At 41.9% G+C, this 19,097-nt stretch overlaps 1 protein-coding gene across 1 annotated transcript in view; it reads right to left on the bottom strand.

Moving 5' to 3' along the window:
• Positions 1–6,744: 6,744 nt before the first annotated feature.
• Positions 6,745–19,097, bottom strand: part of LOC122544113 (membrane-spanning 4-domains subfamily A member 18-like) — a 26,497-nt gene continuing 14,144 nt past the window's right edge. Inside the window, exons 4-6 of the mRNA XM_043683152.1 lie at positions 13,484–13,540; positions 9,033–9,146; positions 6,745–6,750 (exon numbers count right to left, since the gene is read on the bottom strand). Of these exons, the coding sequence (XP_043539087.1) occupies positions 6,745–6,750; positions 9,033–9,146; positions 13,484–13,540 (177 nt within the window). The remainder of the gene's footprint in view (positions 6,751–9,032; positions 9,147–13,483; positions 13,541–19,097) is intronic.

The raw sequence follows: 19,097 nt of genomic DNA, 5'->3' as shown, positions 1-19,097 counted from the left end.
CTGATTCATAAGCTATTCCATGTTTGGAAGGCTGGATGGAGAAGGTGGGACAAGTAGCTTATGTTTCAAAGTTGAACTTACTCAGAAGATACTGCCAAAAACTTCAGCCGAAAGAGTGGAGACAATTTCGGCTTTCATGATACCGAATGGACTGTTCCAATTTAGAGTCATGCCATTTGGTATGAAAAATGTGCCAGCCACATTTCAAAGACTAGCAACCAAGTCATTTCTAGATTACCCAATTGCATGTATACATTGACGACCTGGTGATTTTTAGTCAAATATGGAAGGAACATCTGCAGCATCAATCAGAATTGTTAGATCAACTTCAGGAGGCAGGCTCGATGATAAACTTGGCCAAAAGTGAGTTTGCAAAGGTCCAAGTCAATTCCTGGGCCATGTTATCGGACATGTACAGATGGCCCCACAATATGTGAAAACAAATATTACTGGGGAGTTTCCCATAACAGCAATGAAGAGGACAGTACTATCATTCCTGAAACTGAGTGGTTTTTTTTTGGAAGTTCACAACAAATTTTAGCAGTGTGTTACTACACTAACTCACTAATGAAGAAATGCAGAAAATTTCAGCAGACAGAGGACTGCCAAGGCAAGTGATATTGGTGTCAGTGCTGTACTCTTGCAAGAAGTTGATATGAAGATAGAAAGATTAGAGTGGTGTTGGAAAAGCACAACAGGTCAGGCAGCATCCGAGGAGCAGGAAAATCGACGTTTTGGGCAAAAGCCCTTCATCAGGAATGAAGGCAGGGAGCCTCCAAGGTGGAGAAATAAATGGAAAGGGGGTGGGGCTGGGGAGAAGGGAGCAAAGAGTACAATTGGTGGATGGGGCTGGGGATGAAGATGATAGGTTGGAGAGGAGGGTGGCTGTGCAGGTGAAACTTTGATGGATGTGGAAAGCTCCTTTGGGGCCTTGGATGGAGGTGAGGGGGGGAGCTGTGGGCGCAGGTTTTGCAATTCCTGCGGTGGCAGGGGAAGGTGCCAGGAGAGGAGGGTGGGTTGTTGTGGGTGTGAACCTGACCAGGTAGTCACAGAGGGAATGGTCTTTGCGGAAAGGGGTGAGGAGGGAAATATATCCCTGGTGGTGGGGTCCGTTTGGAGGTGGCGGAAGTGTCGACTGATGATGTGATTAATGCGAAGGTTGGTAGGGTGGAAAGTGAGGACCGAGGGGGTTCTGTCCTTGTTACAGTTGGAGGGGTGGGGTTTAGGGTGGAGGTGTGTGACGTGGGTGGGATACACTCCCCAGGACCTTACCATTAAATGTATAAGTCCTGCCCTGATTTCTTTTTTCAAAATGCAGCACCTTACATTTATCTATTTTAAAATCCATCCAGCACTCCTCGGCCCATTGGCCCATCTGCTCAAGATCCTATTATACTCTGAGGTAACCTTCTTCACTGTCCACTACAAATCCACCTTTGGTGTTATTTGCAAACTTACTAATTATACCTCCAATGTTCACATCCAAATCGTTTATATAAATGATGAAAAGCAGTGCACCAAGCACCGATCCTTGTGGCCTGCATCTGCTCCTATTGCTGATGAGCTTACGCCAATTCCATGTTGTAACTACAGAAGGAAATTGACAGTGTTATATAAGGCAATGGTTCTGAAAGGGTAACATTGGAGACTACATTAAACACGTCATTAATTGTATCCGTTGCTCCTGATGCGGTCTCCTTTACATTGGGGAGACTGGACACCTTCTCGCTTCAGGGAACATCTCCATGACACCTGCACCAATCAACCTCACTGTCCCGTGACCGAACATTTCAACTCCCCCTCCCATTCTGCCGAGGACATGCAGGTCCTGGGCCTCCTTCACTGCCACTCCCTCACCACCTGGCGCCCTGGAGGAAGAACACCTCATCTCCCACCTTGGAACACTTCAATCCCAGGGCATCAATGTGGATTTTGCCAGTTTCCTCATTTCCCTTCCCCCACCTTATCCCAGTTCCAACCTTCCAGCTCAGCACCATCCTCATGACCTGTCCTACCTGCCAATCTTCCTTCCCACCTATCCGCTCCACCCTCCTCTCTGACCTATCACCCTTATCCCCACCCCCACCCACCCATTGTACTCTTTGCTATCTTCTCCCCGGCCCCAACCCCTCCCATTTATCTCTCCACCCTGGAGATTCCCTGCCTTCATTCCTGATGAAGGGCTTTTGCCTGAAACGTCGATTTTCCTGCTCCTCGGATTCTGCCTGACCTGCTGTGCCTGTCCAGCACCACTCTAATCTAGACTCTGATTTCCAGCATCTACAATCGACGTTTTGGGCAAATCTACAATCCTCACTTCTGCCATAAAGATAGAAAGACCTATTGGGTATTTTTCCAGAAAACTGAATAATAGTCAATGGAAATATTCCACTATTGAAAAGGAGAATTGGAGCTTGGTATTGATGTTACAACATTTCAACATTTTTATTGCCAGTAATTTGCCTGAGACAATTGTATATACAGATCATAATTATTCGAAGTTCTTGGAGAAATTTAAAGACAAAAATTCTAGACTCTTTAAATGGAGCTTATTATTGCAGCCATTCAATTTGAAAATTATATACATGGTGGCATATATATGTTGACCCATTGTCACGATTTGTCAAAAAAAGACGGAGACATTCAGTGGCAGGAATAAAAGGACCGAAACAGATTGTAGCAGTGAATGTTTGCATGGTTAGAGTCATGTAATATACATGTACTGTAGTGTATTAATAGAGTGAGACAAAGGGTTTTAAAAATTAAGTCATCTTTGTATATTGATGGTTCATTTTTTTAAGGGAAGAGGTGTGATGATGCTGTGGCTTTAAGAGGTTATTTTGTCCTAGTGTTTTTTGTTCTTTTCTTGGAACAAAAGAAGCAGCCTGGATGGGTGCAGCCAGCTCCCACAGACCAGGATTTAGCTTTGTGATTCAGTATCAGTTACTGATAGAGTCTCAACAGGGTCAGAAGTTGCAGTAAAGGTCTCCTGGCTGCTGCTCTCTCTGCATCATTATGCATGACCCAGTCCAGAACTGCTTGTTCCCTCGTGAGCTCTACCACAAGCTGCTCCAAAAAAACACCTTGCAGACATTCCATGAATTCCTTTTCTTGGGATCTGTTCCTGACTTGATTTTTCCAGTCCACCTGCAGTTTGAGGTCCCTAATGATTATTGTAATAGTGTCTTTTTATCTCCTGCTGTGAGCAGACAAGGTGGCAAAAGATATTTGGCCCTGTTATGGCATAATGGTAATGTCCCTACACCTGGGCTGGGAGAACTGAGTTCAAGTCCAACCTTTACCAGGGGTGTGTAATAACATCTCTGAACATGCTGATTAGAAAAATAGGTGAAATTGAAAAAAAATTAAAAATCAAAGAACTGACCACGATTCAAGTTCCATCTGCTCCAGAAGTGTGTAATAATATCATTGAATAGTTTGATTAGAAAACCAATTTAAATAAAAAGAAACAAACCCTTTCCCCATCAACTCACTTTGATTTTGTCCCTTCCCACTCTTCCTTATCCCAAACATGCTCATCTTTATGGTTTGCATTGCACAGAATGAGCTTCGCTTGTAAATATCCAATTAGCTTTACATGTCTTTTATTGGTGATGGTCAGTAGATTTAAAACAAACCAAAAAAAAACTCAGTGATTTTAGTGGTGGGATGGCCACTCTGTTGTGTGTGAAAATGCTTCTGGGTAGAACAGATAAGGTAAAACAGACCCTTTCCCCTCCAACTCCATTTTGATTTAGTCCCTTCCCACTCTCCCTAAACCATTCCCACCTTTGATGCTTTGCATTGTCCGTAATGGCCTTTGCCTGTAAATATTCAATTGGTAACATGGCTGTTTTGTTCGTGGTGGTCAGTAGGCTAAATAAAAAAACACATTGTGATTTTGGTGTTGGGAAGGTCACTCAGTTGTGTGAGATAACATTTTTGGGTAGACATAAAAAAAAGTGACCCTCCCATAAAAGAAGACTCTCAGCCCCTCTAACTTCATTTTGATTAAGCCCCTTCCCTCTCTCCCTCCCTCACCTTTTATAGTTTGCATTACCTATAATGGTAAATTTTGCTTGTAAATATTAGATTGGCTACAAAGGTATTTACTGGTGGTAGTTTTAAAAAAAGATTCTGTGATGTAAAGAATCATATCACTGGAGGTTCTGAATATTTTATTTCGAAAGAAGAATTGTTGTTTTCTTTGTCAAATCAAGGAGGTAAACCAATAGAGATACTGTGAGACACAAGATCATTAAAGGTTACTGATGCCAGCTGATCATACAATTTGTCTTCTTGCGGGATTGATGAAAAAGAAAATATTAACTGGCAGTATACATGGAGGTTTCAAACTAGTAGCATAAGTCTGGAGTTAGATTAAAGAATTCTTTAAGCAAAATGAGAACTTGGAATAGTGAAATAAACTGAGTTTAGTTTGATAAATTACCTGGCTGGTCCAAAAGCAAAGACCTCACTGAGGGAAGTTCAAGAAAAGGGGATGTTATAGAAACAATATTCTGGATTGATTCCTGACTATGCAGTGACAAGATCTCATGCCCAAAGAATTGTATAGGAAGAGGAGAAATCAATCAAAAAACAGATGATTTAGAAATTCTGTGACTGGAAACAAATTTTGAAAATTTAAACAAAAGGGATGAAGGTAAATGAATGAGGCTGACATGTTTAGCCATCCTCTTTAACAGAAATACAATCAGTGAATCCTGAATTGAGTGTTATACAGAAAAGCTTACTTAGAAATTGAATCATAACTAAACCAGAGTATTATTATTTGAAAGACAATAAGAAAATGGAGACCATCTCAAACACAAGACGATCAGAAATTGACAATCTTCCATCAAGTGATAGTTTTATCTGTCAAAGTACTAATGACAAACCATTTAGATGTTTGATAAACACAGGCTAAATGTTAAAACATTTTTATTAGCCAAGATTACACAAATACGTGGTCGACTTTTGTAAGCGGAGAAATACAAAGTATTAATTTACACCTTTAACCCTGATAGCAGCTTTTGAAGAACCATCTGGCAAGGTCTTAATAGTGTGTGTAATACCCCTTACCTAAAACCAAGAATGGGAGTCAGTCTCTTAAAAATCACGGCTGATTCGATAAGTTTCCTGAAGCAGTACTTTTGGAGAAAAAATACTGCAAAAATGGTAGAGGAGAAGTTAGTTTAATTTCTTTTTCAAAACTTTGACCATCCAGAGAAATTCAATTAGAACAGCTTGTCACATGAGGAGTGATTGTAGACTGAGTCTGTACTTGATGGAGTTTAGAAGGATGAGAGAGGATCTCAATGAAACAGAGAATGCTGAGAAGCTTGGACAGAGTGGATGTTAGAAAGATGTTTCCACTAATAGGAGAGACTGGAACCTTACAGCACAGCCTCAGAGTCACCCTTTAGAACATAGATGAGGAGAAAATTTCTTCTGCCAGAGGGTGGTTAATCTGTGGAGGCCAAGTCAATGAGTGTATTTAAGACAGAGATAGACAGATTCTTGATTACGAAGAGGATCCAAGATCAAGGATTACGGGGAGAATGCAGGAGAACGGGGTTGAGAAACGTAACAACTGTGATCGAATAGCACAGCACACTCAATAGGCCAAATTGCCTAACTCTGCTGGTATACCTATAGTCTTCTGGAATCCAGGGATATATATGTTGTGTGGAAGTCCACTCCCACACTGAATCACAGCACAGAGGAGACCTGAAGAATGATTGTGATATAGTTTGGATTATAGAGACATGGCTGCAAGATGAGAACTGAATATCCAGGGGTATAAGGATGAACAGACAAAAAGGAAAAAAGCACTGAAGTTGTATTACTGGCCAAAAATTATAGAAATACAATGCTGAGGAAAGATATTAGCTCAAACAGATTAGATTGCCTACATTGCGGAAACAGGTCCTTCGGCCCAACCAGTCCACACCGACCCTCCAAAGAGTAACACACCCAGACCCATTTCCCTCTGACTGATGCACCTAGTACTATGGGCAATTTAGCATGGCCAATTCACCTGACTTGCACATCTTTAGACTGGGGGAGGAAACCGGAGCACCCGGAGGAAACCCACGCAGACATGAGGAGAATGTGCAACCTCCACGTAGACAGTCGACCAAGGCTGGAATTGAACCTGGGTCCCTGGTGCTGTGAGGCAGCAGTGCTAATCACTGAGCCACCGTGCCACCCTAAACAGTGTAGAATCTGTGGGTAGAATTGAGAAATACCAAGGGACAAACATCATTAGTAGGAATGGTATATCGACCACCAAACTGTAGTGATGATGTCGGTAAAGAGGAAATCGGAAATGCATGCAGTAAAGGAACATTTGTAATTATGGGTGATTTTGATTTGCACATTGATTGGGCGATTCAAATTAATCACAATAAAATAAAAGAGGAATTCCTGGAGTGTATACAAAAGGGCTTTCTGGACCAATATGTTGAGGAACCAACTAGACAATAGGCCATTTTAGACTGAGTATTATGAGAAAGGAATACTTGGATATGTAGTTGGGAGAGCCCTTGGAAATGAGCAGCCATAATATGATAGAATTCTTCATCTGGATACAGAGTGAGGTAGTTGATTCTGAATCTTATTGAGGAGAATAATGATGGTCTTCGCCATTAGTTGGCTACAACAGTCTGGCAGATGTTACTGAAAGGAATAATTGGCAATAGCAAACATTCAAAGAGCAAATGAATGAACTACAAAAATTCTTTAATCCTGGTTGACACAAGAGGGCAAAGAGAACACTGGCTTATGAGGAAAGTAGAGATAGTACTGGATGCAAAAAAGAGCCATAGAAATTGGTAAGACATTAGATCTGAGGATTGGGAACAGTTTAGGTCAGCAAAGAAAATGTCTGAGAAGAATGAAGAAGAAGAAAATGAAGTACGAGCGAGATAGCAGAGAATACAAGAACTGTCTATAAAAGTTTCTGTGGGCACGTAAAGAGAATGAGATTGACGAAAACTAATGTAAGTCCCTTATGATCACAAATGGAGGAATTTATAATATGGAACAAAGAAATGGCTGACAAACTAAATTCATACTTTGGTTGTGTCTTCATAAAGGAAGACACAAATTATGTTTCAAAAATGATGGAGAACACAGGGTTTAATGAGAAAGAGGAACTGAAGCATGTCTGTTTGATAGAGAAATTTTACTAGAGAAACTGATGTGATTGAAGGCGGATAAGTTCCCAGGGCCTAATAACCTACAATCCACAGCATTTAAGGAAGTGGCCCTAGAAATAGTGAATCCATTGGTGGTCATCTTCCAAGATTCTTTAGACTCTGGAATAGTTCCTGAAGATTGGAGGGTAGCTAATGTAACCCCATTATTTAAAATAGGTGGTACAAAGAAAACAGTGATTACAGACTAGTGAGTCTGATGTCAGTGATGCTGGGTAAGATGCTGGAGTCCATTACCAAGGATTTTGCAGATGACACAAAGCTGGATGGCAGGGTGAACTACAAGGAAGATGCAGAGAATTTCAGTGTGATATAGCCAAGCTAAGTGAATAGGTGATTGCATGGCAGATGCATCATAATGTGGATAAACGTGAGGTTATCCACCTTGGTAGTAAAGCTAGGAAGGCAGATTATTACATATAAATTGAAAGAGGGGAATATTCAATAAGACTTGGGTGTCCTGGGTGATCCACTACACAGCCTAGATCCTTTGGAAGGTACCAACCCAGATAAGAAGCTGAGACTTTCTTCTCAAGCAAATGCTGAATATGACCCAACCCTTACAATTTTCCCCCAGATCGACATGTAAGGAGAGAATAGTGTCACTAATGTGGATTTGAACATTCTCAGCATCATGCGCAACTGTTTAGCAAAGGATCACTGCATGCTATGTGCACTTTCCGTGACAGTTTCAAGCAGGGCAAGTGTGTAACAAATCCTCCAACAGCAGGTAGCGACAGTGAAGGGACAGTACTGAGCAGGGGAGCTCATGCAGTTGTGGGACTCCAGCAGTAAGTGCTGACTGTGAGGGAGGGCAGCTGGAACAGTTGAATGAACTCTTTTTGGAAAAGAAAAAGGTGTCAGTGGAGGAAGGAGGGCTGATGGGAAGTAGACAGACAAAGGATTCTACAAACCAATGCAAACTACAAAGTCCATTCTGTGCACTGTAAGTATTTCCTTGTTTGACATTAATTTTTTTGATTAGATTACTTACAGTGTGGAAACAGGCCCTTCGGCCCAACAAGTCCACACTGAGCCGACGAAGCGCAACCCACCCAGACTCATTCCCCTACATTTACCCCTTCACCTAACACCACGGGCAATTTAGCATGGCAAATTCACCTGGCCTGCACATCTTTGGACTGTGGGAAGAACCGGAGGAAACCCATGCAGACATGGGGAGAACGTGCAAACTCCACACAGTCAATCACCTGAGGCGGAAATTGAACACATGTCTCTGGCACTGTGAGGCAGCAGTGCTAACCACTGTGCCACCGTGCCGCCCACTAATATTTGCAATAATCTGATGTCAGGGAAATAAAGAACATTTTATCTTTCTGCATGTGAAATTTCAGGTTATATTGAGCAAGTAAACATGTAAGCTTTGTTTTCAGTTCAGTTCAGAAGAGACCAGTATTGATTTGAGAAACCAGTTTATAGTACAAGTTACCTCAGATAAGGGTTTAGTTTGCTAAACTTTCAAGCCAGGAAAGGCAGATATATGGAGTTAGGCTACAGATCAACCATGATCTCACTGAATGGCAGAATAGGATCAAGAAGCCAAATGGCTTACTCCTGTTCCTAATTTCCTAAATAAATTATACACATTTTATTGTGGTCTGTAAACATATTTGATGATCATTACAGTTAGTCTGTAAACATACACACTGATACAAGGGACCATCATGATTAATGTACAAATATGTATTTAAGTATGAAATGATCATTATCTTTATCTATAAACACACCCTGACACAGTAAGTGATCATCATTGTTAATACATAATTTGACAGTGAGACAGAAGATACTTACCATAAAGAAGTTGAATGGAATTGTTGGTAAGTAAAAGAGTGAGAGATTAAATATCACACATCCCGCTACTGCAAAATGTGCAGTGATCACATGGATCATGAGTATCGCCCATCTCTAAAAAAGAAGGAAAACTGAATAAACAGGAGACCAATATCAATAACTGAGGAAATAAGTAAGTTTTTATTCCGTACAGAATCTTTTAGAGTATGTGATAAACCACTTTCTGTCCTATTCCTTCTGGCTTGCAAGGTCAATGCAAAGTTAACAGCGATACACCCCATTTAAATTTGGCCAACTGATGTGCAATCAACACCTTTAATGGAACATTGACCAGGATCTTACAAGAGCCAGCAGAGAGGCAAAGGTGGGAGTGGAATCTCCAACACCAATCCCTGTTCTTGGAAGAACCACAGTGTGGCCAATCATTCACTGGACTGATTTGGGGGCTGACACACCGGTCACATTGTTTACCTGAAGTGGTTGAATTTGATGGCAGTATCATATAAGGTTGCCCATCACCGGAAAACTGCCTCAGTCCTTTTGCTACCAAGTAACCATATTTATATCATCAATTTAAGATCTCCAGACAGTGTTTCTGACCTGCTACTGGGAGAGGTTCCCGAAACATAAACAGTGCAGCATGAGATAAAAGATACTTGGCAGCATGACAGAGGGAAGATCTCAAGTGGTCCCACAGTTCAATAGCAACTTCCATTATATTTTTCTCCACACAGATCATCTTCCTGGGACGTAAAGGAGACCTCTGCACCGAAGCAAGAAAATCTGGAAGGATTTGCAGAGGTCATAAGCCATGAGGTAGGGCTGGGGTTGGGCGGTGGGGAGGGGATGGTGGTGCAGGTGGCTGGGAGCTGTCTGCAGAACCTAGTTGCCATTGCACAAACATGTCAAGGATCTTCTCTGACGTGCAAGACTGAACACCATACCTCTATTGCCTTAGGGGTCAGCCTAAGGGGCAGCAATGGCCTAGCGGTATTATTGCTGAATTGTTAATCAGGAGACCCAGGTAATGTTCTGGGGACCTGAGTTTGTATCCTGCCATGGCAGACGGGGGAATTTGAATTCACTAAAATGCTGGAATCAAGTGTCTAATGATAACCATGAAACCACTGTTAGAGGAAACCCATCTGGTTCACTAATACCCTTTAGGCAAGGAAACTCCTATCCTCACCAGGTCTGAACTACATGCGGCTCCAGACTCACAGCAATATGGTTGAATCTTAACTGCCCTCTGGGATGGGCAATAAATGCTGGTGTCACCAGTGATGTCTATCAATAAGCAATAGAAAAATCAACTGAATAAACATGAGCATGTAGCTGCTTGGGGGTGGGAGGTCAGCATGTATGTGACGTTGGGGTCAGACTGTAGTTTCTCCTTCACCACTGGTGCAGAGTGACAGCAGTGTGCACCATTTACAGTGTACACTGTCACAACTCAACAACATTCCCTCAATAGTACATTCCAAACTCATAAGGACAGCAAATACAGGGCAAGTTCCCCTCTAAGTCCTAAGGCAGATGAATTAACAGTGCAAATAGTTGTAAACAAGTACAAGATAATTACATTCCGAAAAGGATGAGTGTATGAATAGGAAGGGTTTGGAGGGATATGGGCCAGGTGCTGGCAGGTGGGACTAGATTGGGTTGGGATTGGTCACAGGTTAGACCAAAGGGTCTGTTTACATGCTGTACATCTTTATGACTAATGTTGGTGAATGACTAAACAAGGGTTTTCAATATTTAAGAAGGACAGGCAAATTGGAAAAGGACATGATCATAGAATCCCTACAGTGTGAAAACCAGCCCTTCAGCCCAACAAGTCCACACCAACCCTCTGAAGAGCAACCCATCCAGACCCATTCCCCCACTACTCTACATTTACCTCAGACTAATCCACCTAATGCACACATCCCTTAACACTATGGGCAATTTAGCTTGGCCAATTCACCTAACCTGCACATATTTGGACTGTGGGAGGAAACCAGAGCACCCAGAGGAATCCCACGCAGACACTGGGATAATGTGCAAACTCCACACACAGTCGCCTGAGGTTGGAATCAGGTGGCATTGTTAATAAAGGATAAATTCAGTGCAACAGTAAGAAGGGGTATTGGCATTTGAAAATATTTATCATGAGTCACATGGAATCTATGACAAGATGGCAAGTTAGGTACAAAACTGGCTTGGCCACAGAAGACAGAGCAGGGGTATTTTTCTGACTGGAAGTCTGTGACCAGTGGTGTCCTGCAAGGATCAATGTTGAGACCTGTGTTATTTGTACATATTGGGACGAAGCTGCTCTTTTATAAAGGTTTTGCTGTCCTTGGCATTTTTTTTAAAAGAGAGGTCATAAATGACACAGACTCTGGGGGTTTGAAAGGTTTTAGGGCCAATTTGATAATAGCTAACAGAGACTACCTCAGGCAGAAGGCTTCCAAATAAAAAAAACTTGTACAATGAAAGAGGAGTGGCCAGTTCTCCCAGCTCAGCTTTTCTCTAGTTTGGTTTGGTTTTTAACAGTAGGGTGGAAAAAGCCGCTGGACTCAAAGAAGCAGGGTCCAGGCTCGTGCTCTCTCTTTGACTTCTATCCTGTAAGAACCTGTGTTTGATTTTACATTTTGTGCCAAAGGGTGTTTATGGGGATTGTTGCAAGTATTGGGAACAGTATTATTCATTGGGGTAATGTGTTGGGTTTTGAATAGGATACATTACTCGGTATTCTGTTTTCTTTTGTTTGCGTTTCATTCAGTAATCTTGTAAATAAATTCTGAAGGTGGTAGAATCCGGCGGTGCGGGGTTAATGGCTGATGAGGTCGGACGTTGTGGATGGGAGATCCCGAGGTGATGAGGTTGTGGATGGTCTGGGAGATGATGGTTTAGTGATGAGAGGTGAGGTCATGGTCGAGGGAACAGTTGGAGGAGGTGTCTGCGAGTTGGCGCCTGGCTTCAGCTATGTAGAGGTCGGTGCGGCAAACTACCACAGCACCCCACCTTGTCTACGGGTTTGACGGTGAGGTTGAGGTTGGAGTGGAGGGCTGCACGCTATGAGGGCGGGAGGTTGGAGTGGGTGGGGGGGGTGGACAGGTTGAGGTGGTCGATGTCATGGCAGCAGTTAGAAATTAAGAGATCAAGAGCAGGTAACAGGCTAGTACAAGGTGTCCAGGTGGATAGGGTGTGTTGAAGGTGAGAGAAGGGCGGGAGTCTTGATTGAAGAAGTGGGCCCAAAGGCAGAGGAAGAAATGCTCAAGGTCACAATGCATGTTAAACTCATTAATGCAGAAGCATACAGGGATGAAAATGAGGCCTTTGCTGAGGACTGAACGTTCATCCTCAGTGAGGGTGAGATCTGGGGAATAGTAAAGACATGACAGGGCTGGGGGTTAGGATCTGGGGTGGAGCTGGAGCTGGGTGTGGGGGCGGAGACAGTCACTTGAGTGGGCATGATTATAGGGTCAGGAGTGATGTCACCAACGGAAGTGACGCTCACAAAGGGGGTGAAGTGGGTTCTCTTGCTATTCCTGATGAAGGGCTTGTGCCTGAAACGTCGATTCTCCTGCTCCTCGGATGCTGCCTGACCTGCTGTGCTTGTAGAGCACTTCACTCTCAACTCTTGATCTCCAGCATCTGCAGTCCTCACTTTCTCCTGTAAATAAATTCTCTTTTATTTAAAACTATGTGGTTTGACTGGCTGATTCTTTCCTGGAATATCCACCCTATACCTGCGTAAAAGAAGAATTGAATTCTGAAAATTGAAGGCATGACATTCAAAAAATGTAGGAAGCCAAGCAAAGATGGAGTGGTAGCACAGTTATTCCGGGTGGCATTTGTGCAATAGTTAGAGATGTCCTTGGTTCAGGATATCAGAATGCAGGTTTGGGTAGAGATTTTGAGTTCAGGTCACCTGACAGAACACTTGTCCAGCATTTTCTCTGGAAGTACGCAAACAGCACAGACAACTGACCTCCAGTTAAAGTTTCATGGGAAACAGCAATTCTTGCTCTACAATATACCCTCAGTACACAGCTTCTGACAATGGGGTATTCCCTCAGTACTGACCCCCCAAAGTGCAGTCATCCCTCAGTATCGACCCACCAACAGTGCACCACACCCCAAGCAATGATCCTCCATCAATGCAGCAACCCCTCAATATTACTGTAACCGTAAAATGCTCATTATATACTGCAAAGGCAGCAGGATCAGCCTGAATTTTATTATCAAATTTTTGAAGTGGAAATTTAACACAGCTTTATCAATGAACAGAAATATGGCTGACCTGGAAGTTGAAGATAGTCACCAATGTTTAAGTAGTAACATACAAAGACATACCTTCATCAGCACAGTGTCACAAGCTTGTGGAAGGTTGTCTGGAGAGGATTATATTAACACAAGTTACAGATCTTGGAGCAGAGACTGTACATTAATTAAATACTTACACTGGCAGGGGTTCTGGAATATATTAAATGAACTGTCAATGATCCTGCCACCATATACTGCAAAACAGAGGCAAATACTTATTATCTAGCATACACATCACCAAAATCAGTTCTAGTATTAAATCTAATAAAAGCAGGTGATCTGATAGCTTTGGGCAGGGTCTGTGAAGTAATTTCAACTAAACCTAGAGCTACAATTTAGGCAGATGCTGACCTCACCGAAAATTTCAATCTAGAAACACTCCATAACTCATCCAGAGATACCCAATAGAGAAAAACTTATCTAACCTAAAGAAATATCATGGAGAGGTGATAAAATTTTGAGACACAATTGAGATACTGATATTATCGATAGAAAAGAGTATTTACAGACATACTACCTTGAGAAACACAACATTGACATTCTGAACAAATCTAGAAAGAGGGAGACACTATAGAAAGAGTCTGATCTAATCTAGAGTGATATAATAGAGAGATACTGATCTAACCTAGAGATAGAGAGACAATGATCTACTCTGGAAAAACACAACAGACACATACTGATCTAGTCTAGAGAGATACAATAGAGAGCCACTGATCTACTTTGGACAGGCATATAGAGAGACTCTAATCTAATCTAGAGTGAAACAATAGAAATATATTGATCTAATTTAGAGAGATAATTCTGAGGGAGAGAATTAATCTGCACTTGGAGAGGCAGGTTTAATCAAAAACACTCAGCATAGTTTTATTAAGAGGTCATGACTGACCAACTTGACAGTTTTTAAAGGACATGATCAAATTGACTGAATGTTTCAAACAAATAACTAGGTGCATAGATGACAGCAATGTATCTGATGTAATCCACTTGGACTTCAACAAGCTTTTGATAAGGTCATGTGTGGAAGACTGATGGGGTGGTGAAAGTAAGAGTCCATCGGATCTCAGGAAACTTGGCAAATTGGATAGAGAATTGGTTGAGTGGTGATGGTTGAGGGGTGTTTTTGTATCTAGAAGCCTGTGCCCAATGGGGTTCCATAGAAATCAGTATTGGAGGTCCTGTGTATATAAAAATAGCTTCGACTCAAAAGTAAACAGTTTAGTAGGAGGGTTGATCAGTAAACTTGTGGATGATAGAATATTTATGGGGTGATAAATTGTGGAGAGGATAGCCTGACAGGAGAATACAGAGGGGCTGGTCAGATAGGCTGATCAGAGGCAATGGAATTCAACCTGGATAACTCTGAGGTGGGGTGCTTGGAAAGGACGACAAAGCAAGGAAATAAACTAAGAATGGTTGGACCTTGGGAAGCACTGAGGATCAGAAGAAAATTGCATGCTCCCCTGTCTTTTAAGGTCGCAAGTCAGGTGGATGAAGTGGTTGAGAAGATATATGGGATACCTGCCTTTATTAGCGGAGGCAGAGAACTTAATAGCTGGGAGAAGATGACGGAACTGTATAAAACATTAGTCAAGTCACAGTATTGTGCACAGTTCTGGAATCTACATTATAGGAGGGCTATTGCACTGGAGAGGATACAGAAGAGATTCACCAGGATATTATCTGGACTGGAGAGTTTTAGTTACAAAGAGAGATTGGTTCGACTGAGGTTGATTTTCTTGGAGCAGAAGAGACTAAGGAGAGATATGATTGAGATGTATAAAATTATAATACAGGTTGATAGGAAGAAACTTCTTCCCTTGATGGAGGGATCAATGGCCAGGGGGATTAAGGCAAAGGCTGGAGGTTTAGAAGGGCTATGGGGGATTTTTCTTATTCAGAGTGGTTAGACAACATACAGAGATATCGATCTAAACTAGAGATGGGAAAGAGAAATAATGATCTAATACAGCGAGACACTGACCTAATCTGGAATTACACCATACAGAGACCAAGTCAATCTAGTGATAGAGAGGGACTAGAGAGTGTGTCTTAACAAATCTAGATAGAGAAGACGAGACAAAAAGACTATATGGAGATACTAATCTATATATAATATTAAGAGATACCATAGAGAAATATCTGTATAACTTAAGGCATATTGACATATTATAGAGTTACTGATTGCATAATGAAACACAATTAAGATAGAGGTAGTCTGGAGAGTACAATAGAGAGAGGCTCATATGGAGAGAGAGAGAGAGAGAGAGAGAGAGAAACAGCACAGAGTGATACTGTTTTAATCTAGAGAGAGACTGTTACTGATATCATCTACACAGACATCATAGAGAAATACTGGTATAATCTTGAAGTAAAATTGAGATACTGAAGGAATCTATTATTACAACCACTTCTATTTTTTGGACTGTGGACTAAAAATGCGAAAACATAGTGCTCTAAACTAAGAAAACAGTATAAAATGATGTTTATAAGTGTTACAACCCACTAGAGTCATATGAGATAAATAGAGCACCATTATTCTTGGAGTCATAGCAATGATTAAGTTTTTTTAAGTACACACAGTATCCCAGTTTATCTGACTTTCAGATCAAGATTGATAGAAAGCAAAGAACAGGTTTCTGTACTGAACAAACATTATTATTTATTAAAAGTAATTAAACTATAGCTGCAGGTAAACAGATATAAACCAATGGTATATATAGCACTACTAGCCAAAACTCTAATCCTTATAAACTCCCAATTCTACAAACACAGTGACAAACAAATTGGGAAATTGATTTTTGGCAGACAGTAGAAAAAACTGAGAAGTCAGTTCAGTGGTCTTTGCTTCCTGATTCCAATGTTCAGATAATCCTTCTTTGGCCAGCCAGATCCTTGGTATTCAGATGTCCTTCTTTGAAAACTGCCACTTGTAAGAAATTACTTGCTAAGAAGTGTTAAACGATTGATTCTCTTGGAAAATGTCTCTGACTTAGCAATTGAAAAGTCACAGCTCACAGCAACTGCTACAACAAAGGTAACTGCTTTCTACAAGTTTTAATAACAGATTATGATGAAAGGAATGAACGATTATTAGGGAGTGTAAAGTTGAGGTTTAAATCAGATCAGCCACAATTTATTGAATGGTGGAGCAAGCTCAAAGTGCTGAGTGCAAAGTGCTCAAAGTGCAGGGAACTCTTGTTCCCTGTTTGTATGTTAAACTGAGCATTTTACTGCAGAGAAGAGGCAGCTTCCGCTAGAGAGAATAGTTGCACACACTTTTGCACCTGTATCTATATAAATTGTCTCTAGCTCCAAGCAACTCAGTTAGCTGGAAATAAATCACCTGCACCTGTAAACAACTCCTTGGCTCCTGATCATTGTCACATAGGAGGAACCCACAGTCACAACTGTCAAAGTTCAAAATAGGTCTGTGAGTTGTTAAGTCTGAAAATTCTACTTAAAGGGAAAAATCATCTTCAGAGGCAATGAATAGATCAGAAGTGGTAGTTTTAAATAGTGTTTCACTAACTTTTTTTGTCTACCCATATTATTCATGTCAAGCCTGGTTTTGTATATTTATCTGTAAGTGTGAATTTTTAATAAAAAGGCAAAAGATTTTTTTAAAAAGGGGCGAAGTTTAGCTTTACATTTATGGATTATCAATTCAACTTGTCTACGTGTTTTTTTAGTATTGGTTCAAATGTTACTTCCTTGTTAATAGAAAATAAACCTTGTGTGCATATTCTTATACCCTGAATTATGTAATATGCAGAAATCTACAGCCACAAGAGTTCTCAATAGGTATGAAATTCTTTGCTGTAACTTTATGCAGCCATTCTCGTGAATCATTCATTTTTTAAAAACAGTTCTTTCTCATTGCAGAAAAAAAAGTGGCATGCATATTCTTATACCCTGAAATGATATAGAATTGGGCAATTCAATGGTTTAATCAAATGTTTACATTTGCAACAACTTCAGGAATAATGGGTCTTGATTTACAGCGCATTACTCCAGTGAGTTGTGAGAAAGTTTTGAGGCCCATCCACTATTTTGCAATAAAAACATAGGATTTGGGATTGAGTTACAGTAAATGATGAAGGATCAAAGGACAACTTGGTTTTGTCCTAACAAATATGGCAGTGGCAGCTGCTAAAGCCTTACTGGAGGTGGAAGAGATGTTACTTATGGACTAGAAGTATATGTCCTGTACATTAAAAGCAGGACAAATCCAAACTGACCATGACCACACCATCAGTCTGCTTTTAATTATCATTAAAGTGATGAAAGGTGTTATCAACAGTGCTATCAAGCAGCACCTGCTCAGCAATAATCTGCTCATTGACACCCAGTTTCGATTCCACTAAGCCATTCAGTTCCTGACCTCATTACAGCTTGGTTCAAACATGGACAAAAGTGCTGAATTCCAGAGGTGAGGTGAGAGTGACAGACCTTGAAATCAAGGCTGCATTTGCATCACAGAGCCCTAGCAAAACAGGAATCAATGAGCATCAGGGGAAAACTCTCCATTGGCTGGAGTCATACCTGACACATAGGAAGATGACTGTGGTTGTCAGAGGTCAGCTAATTCAGCACCAGGACATCTCCACAGGGACCTCCGCAGTCCAAGGTCCAACCATTTTCAGCTGATCCAGTAATTTTCCTTCCTTCCATCATAAAGACAGAAGTGGGCATGTTCACTGATAATTGCACGATGTTCAGCATCATTTGCCATTGTCAGATACTGGAGCAGACCACGTCCAAATGCAACAAGACCTGGACAACATCCAGGCTTGGGGGTGACAAGTGGCAAGTAATTCATACCACACAGTAGTGATTGTAACAAGGTCAGCCAGGTGGACCTCACAGAATGAGTTCCCTGATTGAAGCTGTTAATCTGGTCCAGTCAGGGAGCCCTGGTTGACAGATAATAACAGGAGTGTCTACCGCACTTAGGTGGTTGTGTGGGGGTTAAAAAAAACAGGAAATAAAAAAAATAGGGGTTTTGCAAAAAAAAACAACAGTTTTAGAAAAAATTAAAAAAAAAGAACAGGAGTGTCGCCACCGGGCGGTGGGGATCCCCAGTGGAGGGCTCTCTACGCGGGAGTCCTCCCCCATTCTCTCGGGGATCTGGGGTGGAGGGTGCTGCACGCAGCAGTCCCCTGCAACCGCAGATTGCGGTGGTTCACGGACTCCCAGCCCAACTGCTTGTTCTGTGGCGCTGTGGAGTCCGTGGACTAGTATATATTGGGTGTGGGCGTTTGCACTCCCTTTTTGATTTTCTGAAAAACCTTCTCCTCTGTTTTTGGCTGCACTTCAGTCCCACGCTCCTGATCTTTGGGCACCCGGTACGGAGGAAGGAGGGCAGGTCTGAAGACCTCCTCGTGGGTCTGCTCCTGGGCCTGGCCAAACTGGCCATCAACAGGTCCAGGCAGCGGGCCGTGGAGGGGGTCGTTAAGGCCGACTGCCTGCCCCTCTTCCGCGGTTACGTTAGAGCCCGGGTGTCCTTGGAGAAGGAGCACGCGGCGTCGACCAACACCCTGGAGTTGTCCAGGGAGAGGTGGGCGCCGCAGGGAGTGGAGTACATCATTTCCCCCTCCAACTCTATTTTGATTCAATCCCTGTCCTCCCCTTCATTGTTTGATGACATAGCATTGCCCTTTGTGGAGGGCACTGCTTGTAACTGGCCACCTGGGTCTTTCCTTTCTTTCTGGTAGTGGAAATTTGAATAAAGATTCATACACCTTGTGTCTC

Source organism: Chiloscyllium plagiosum, chromosome 46 (genome assembly GCF_004010195.1).
Source record: "Chiloscyllium plagiosum isolate BGI_BamShark_2017 chromosome 46, ASM401019v2, whole genome shotgun sequence".
NCBI lineage: Eukaryota > Metazoa > Chordata > Chondrichthyes > Orectolobiformes > Hemiscylliidae > Chiloscyllium > Chiloscyllium plagiosum.
Note: the sequence above shows the minus strand (reverse complement) of the source record. Positions and strands in the feature narration are given on the sequence as shown.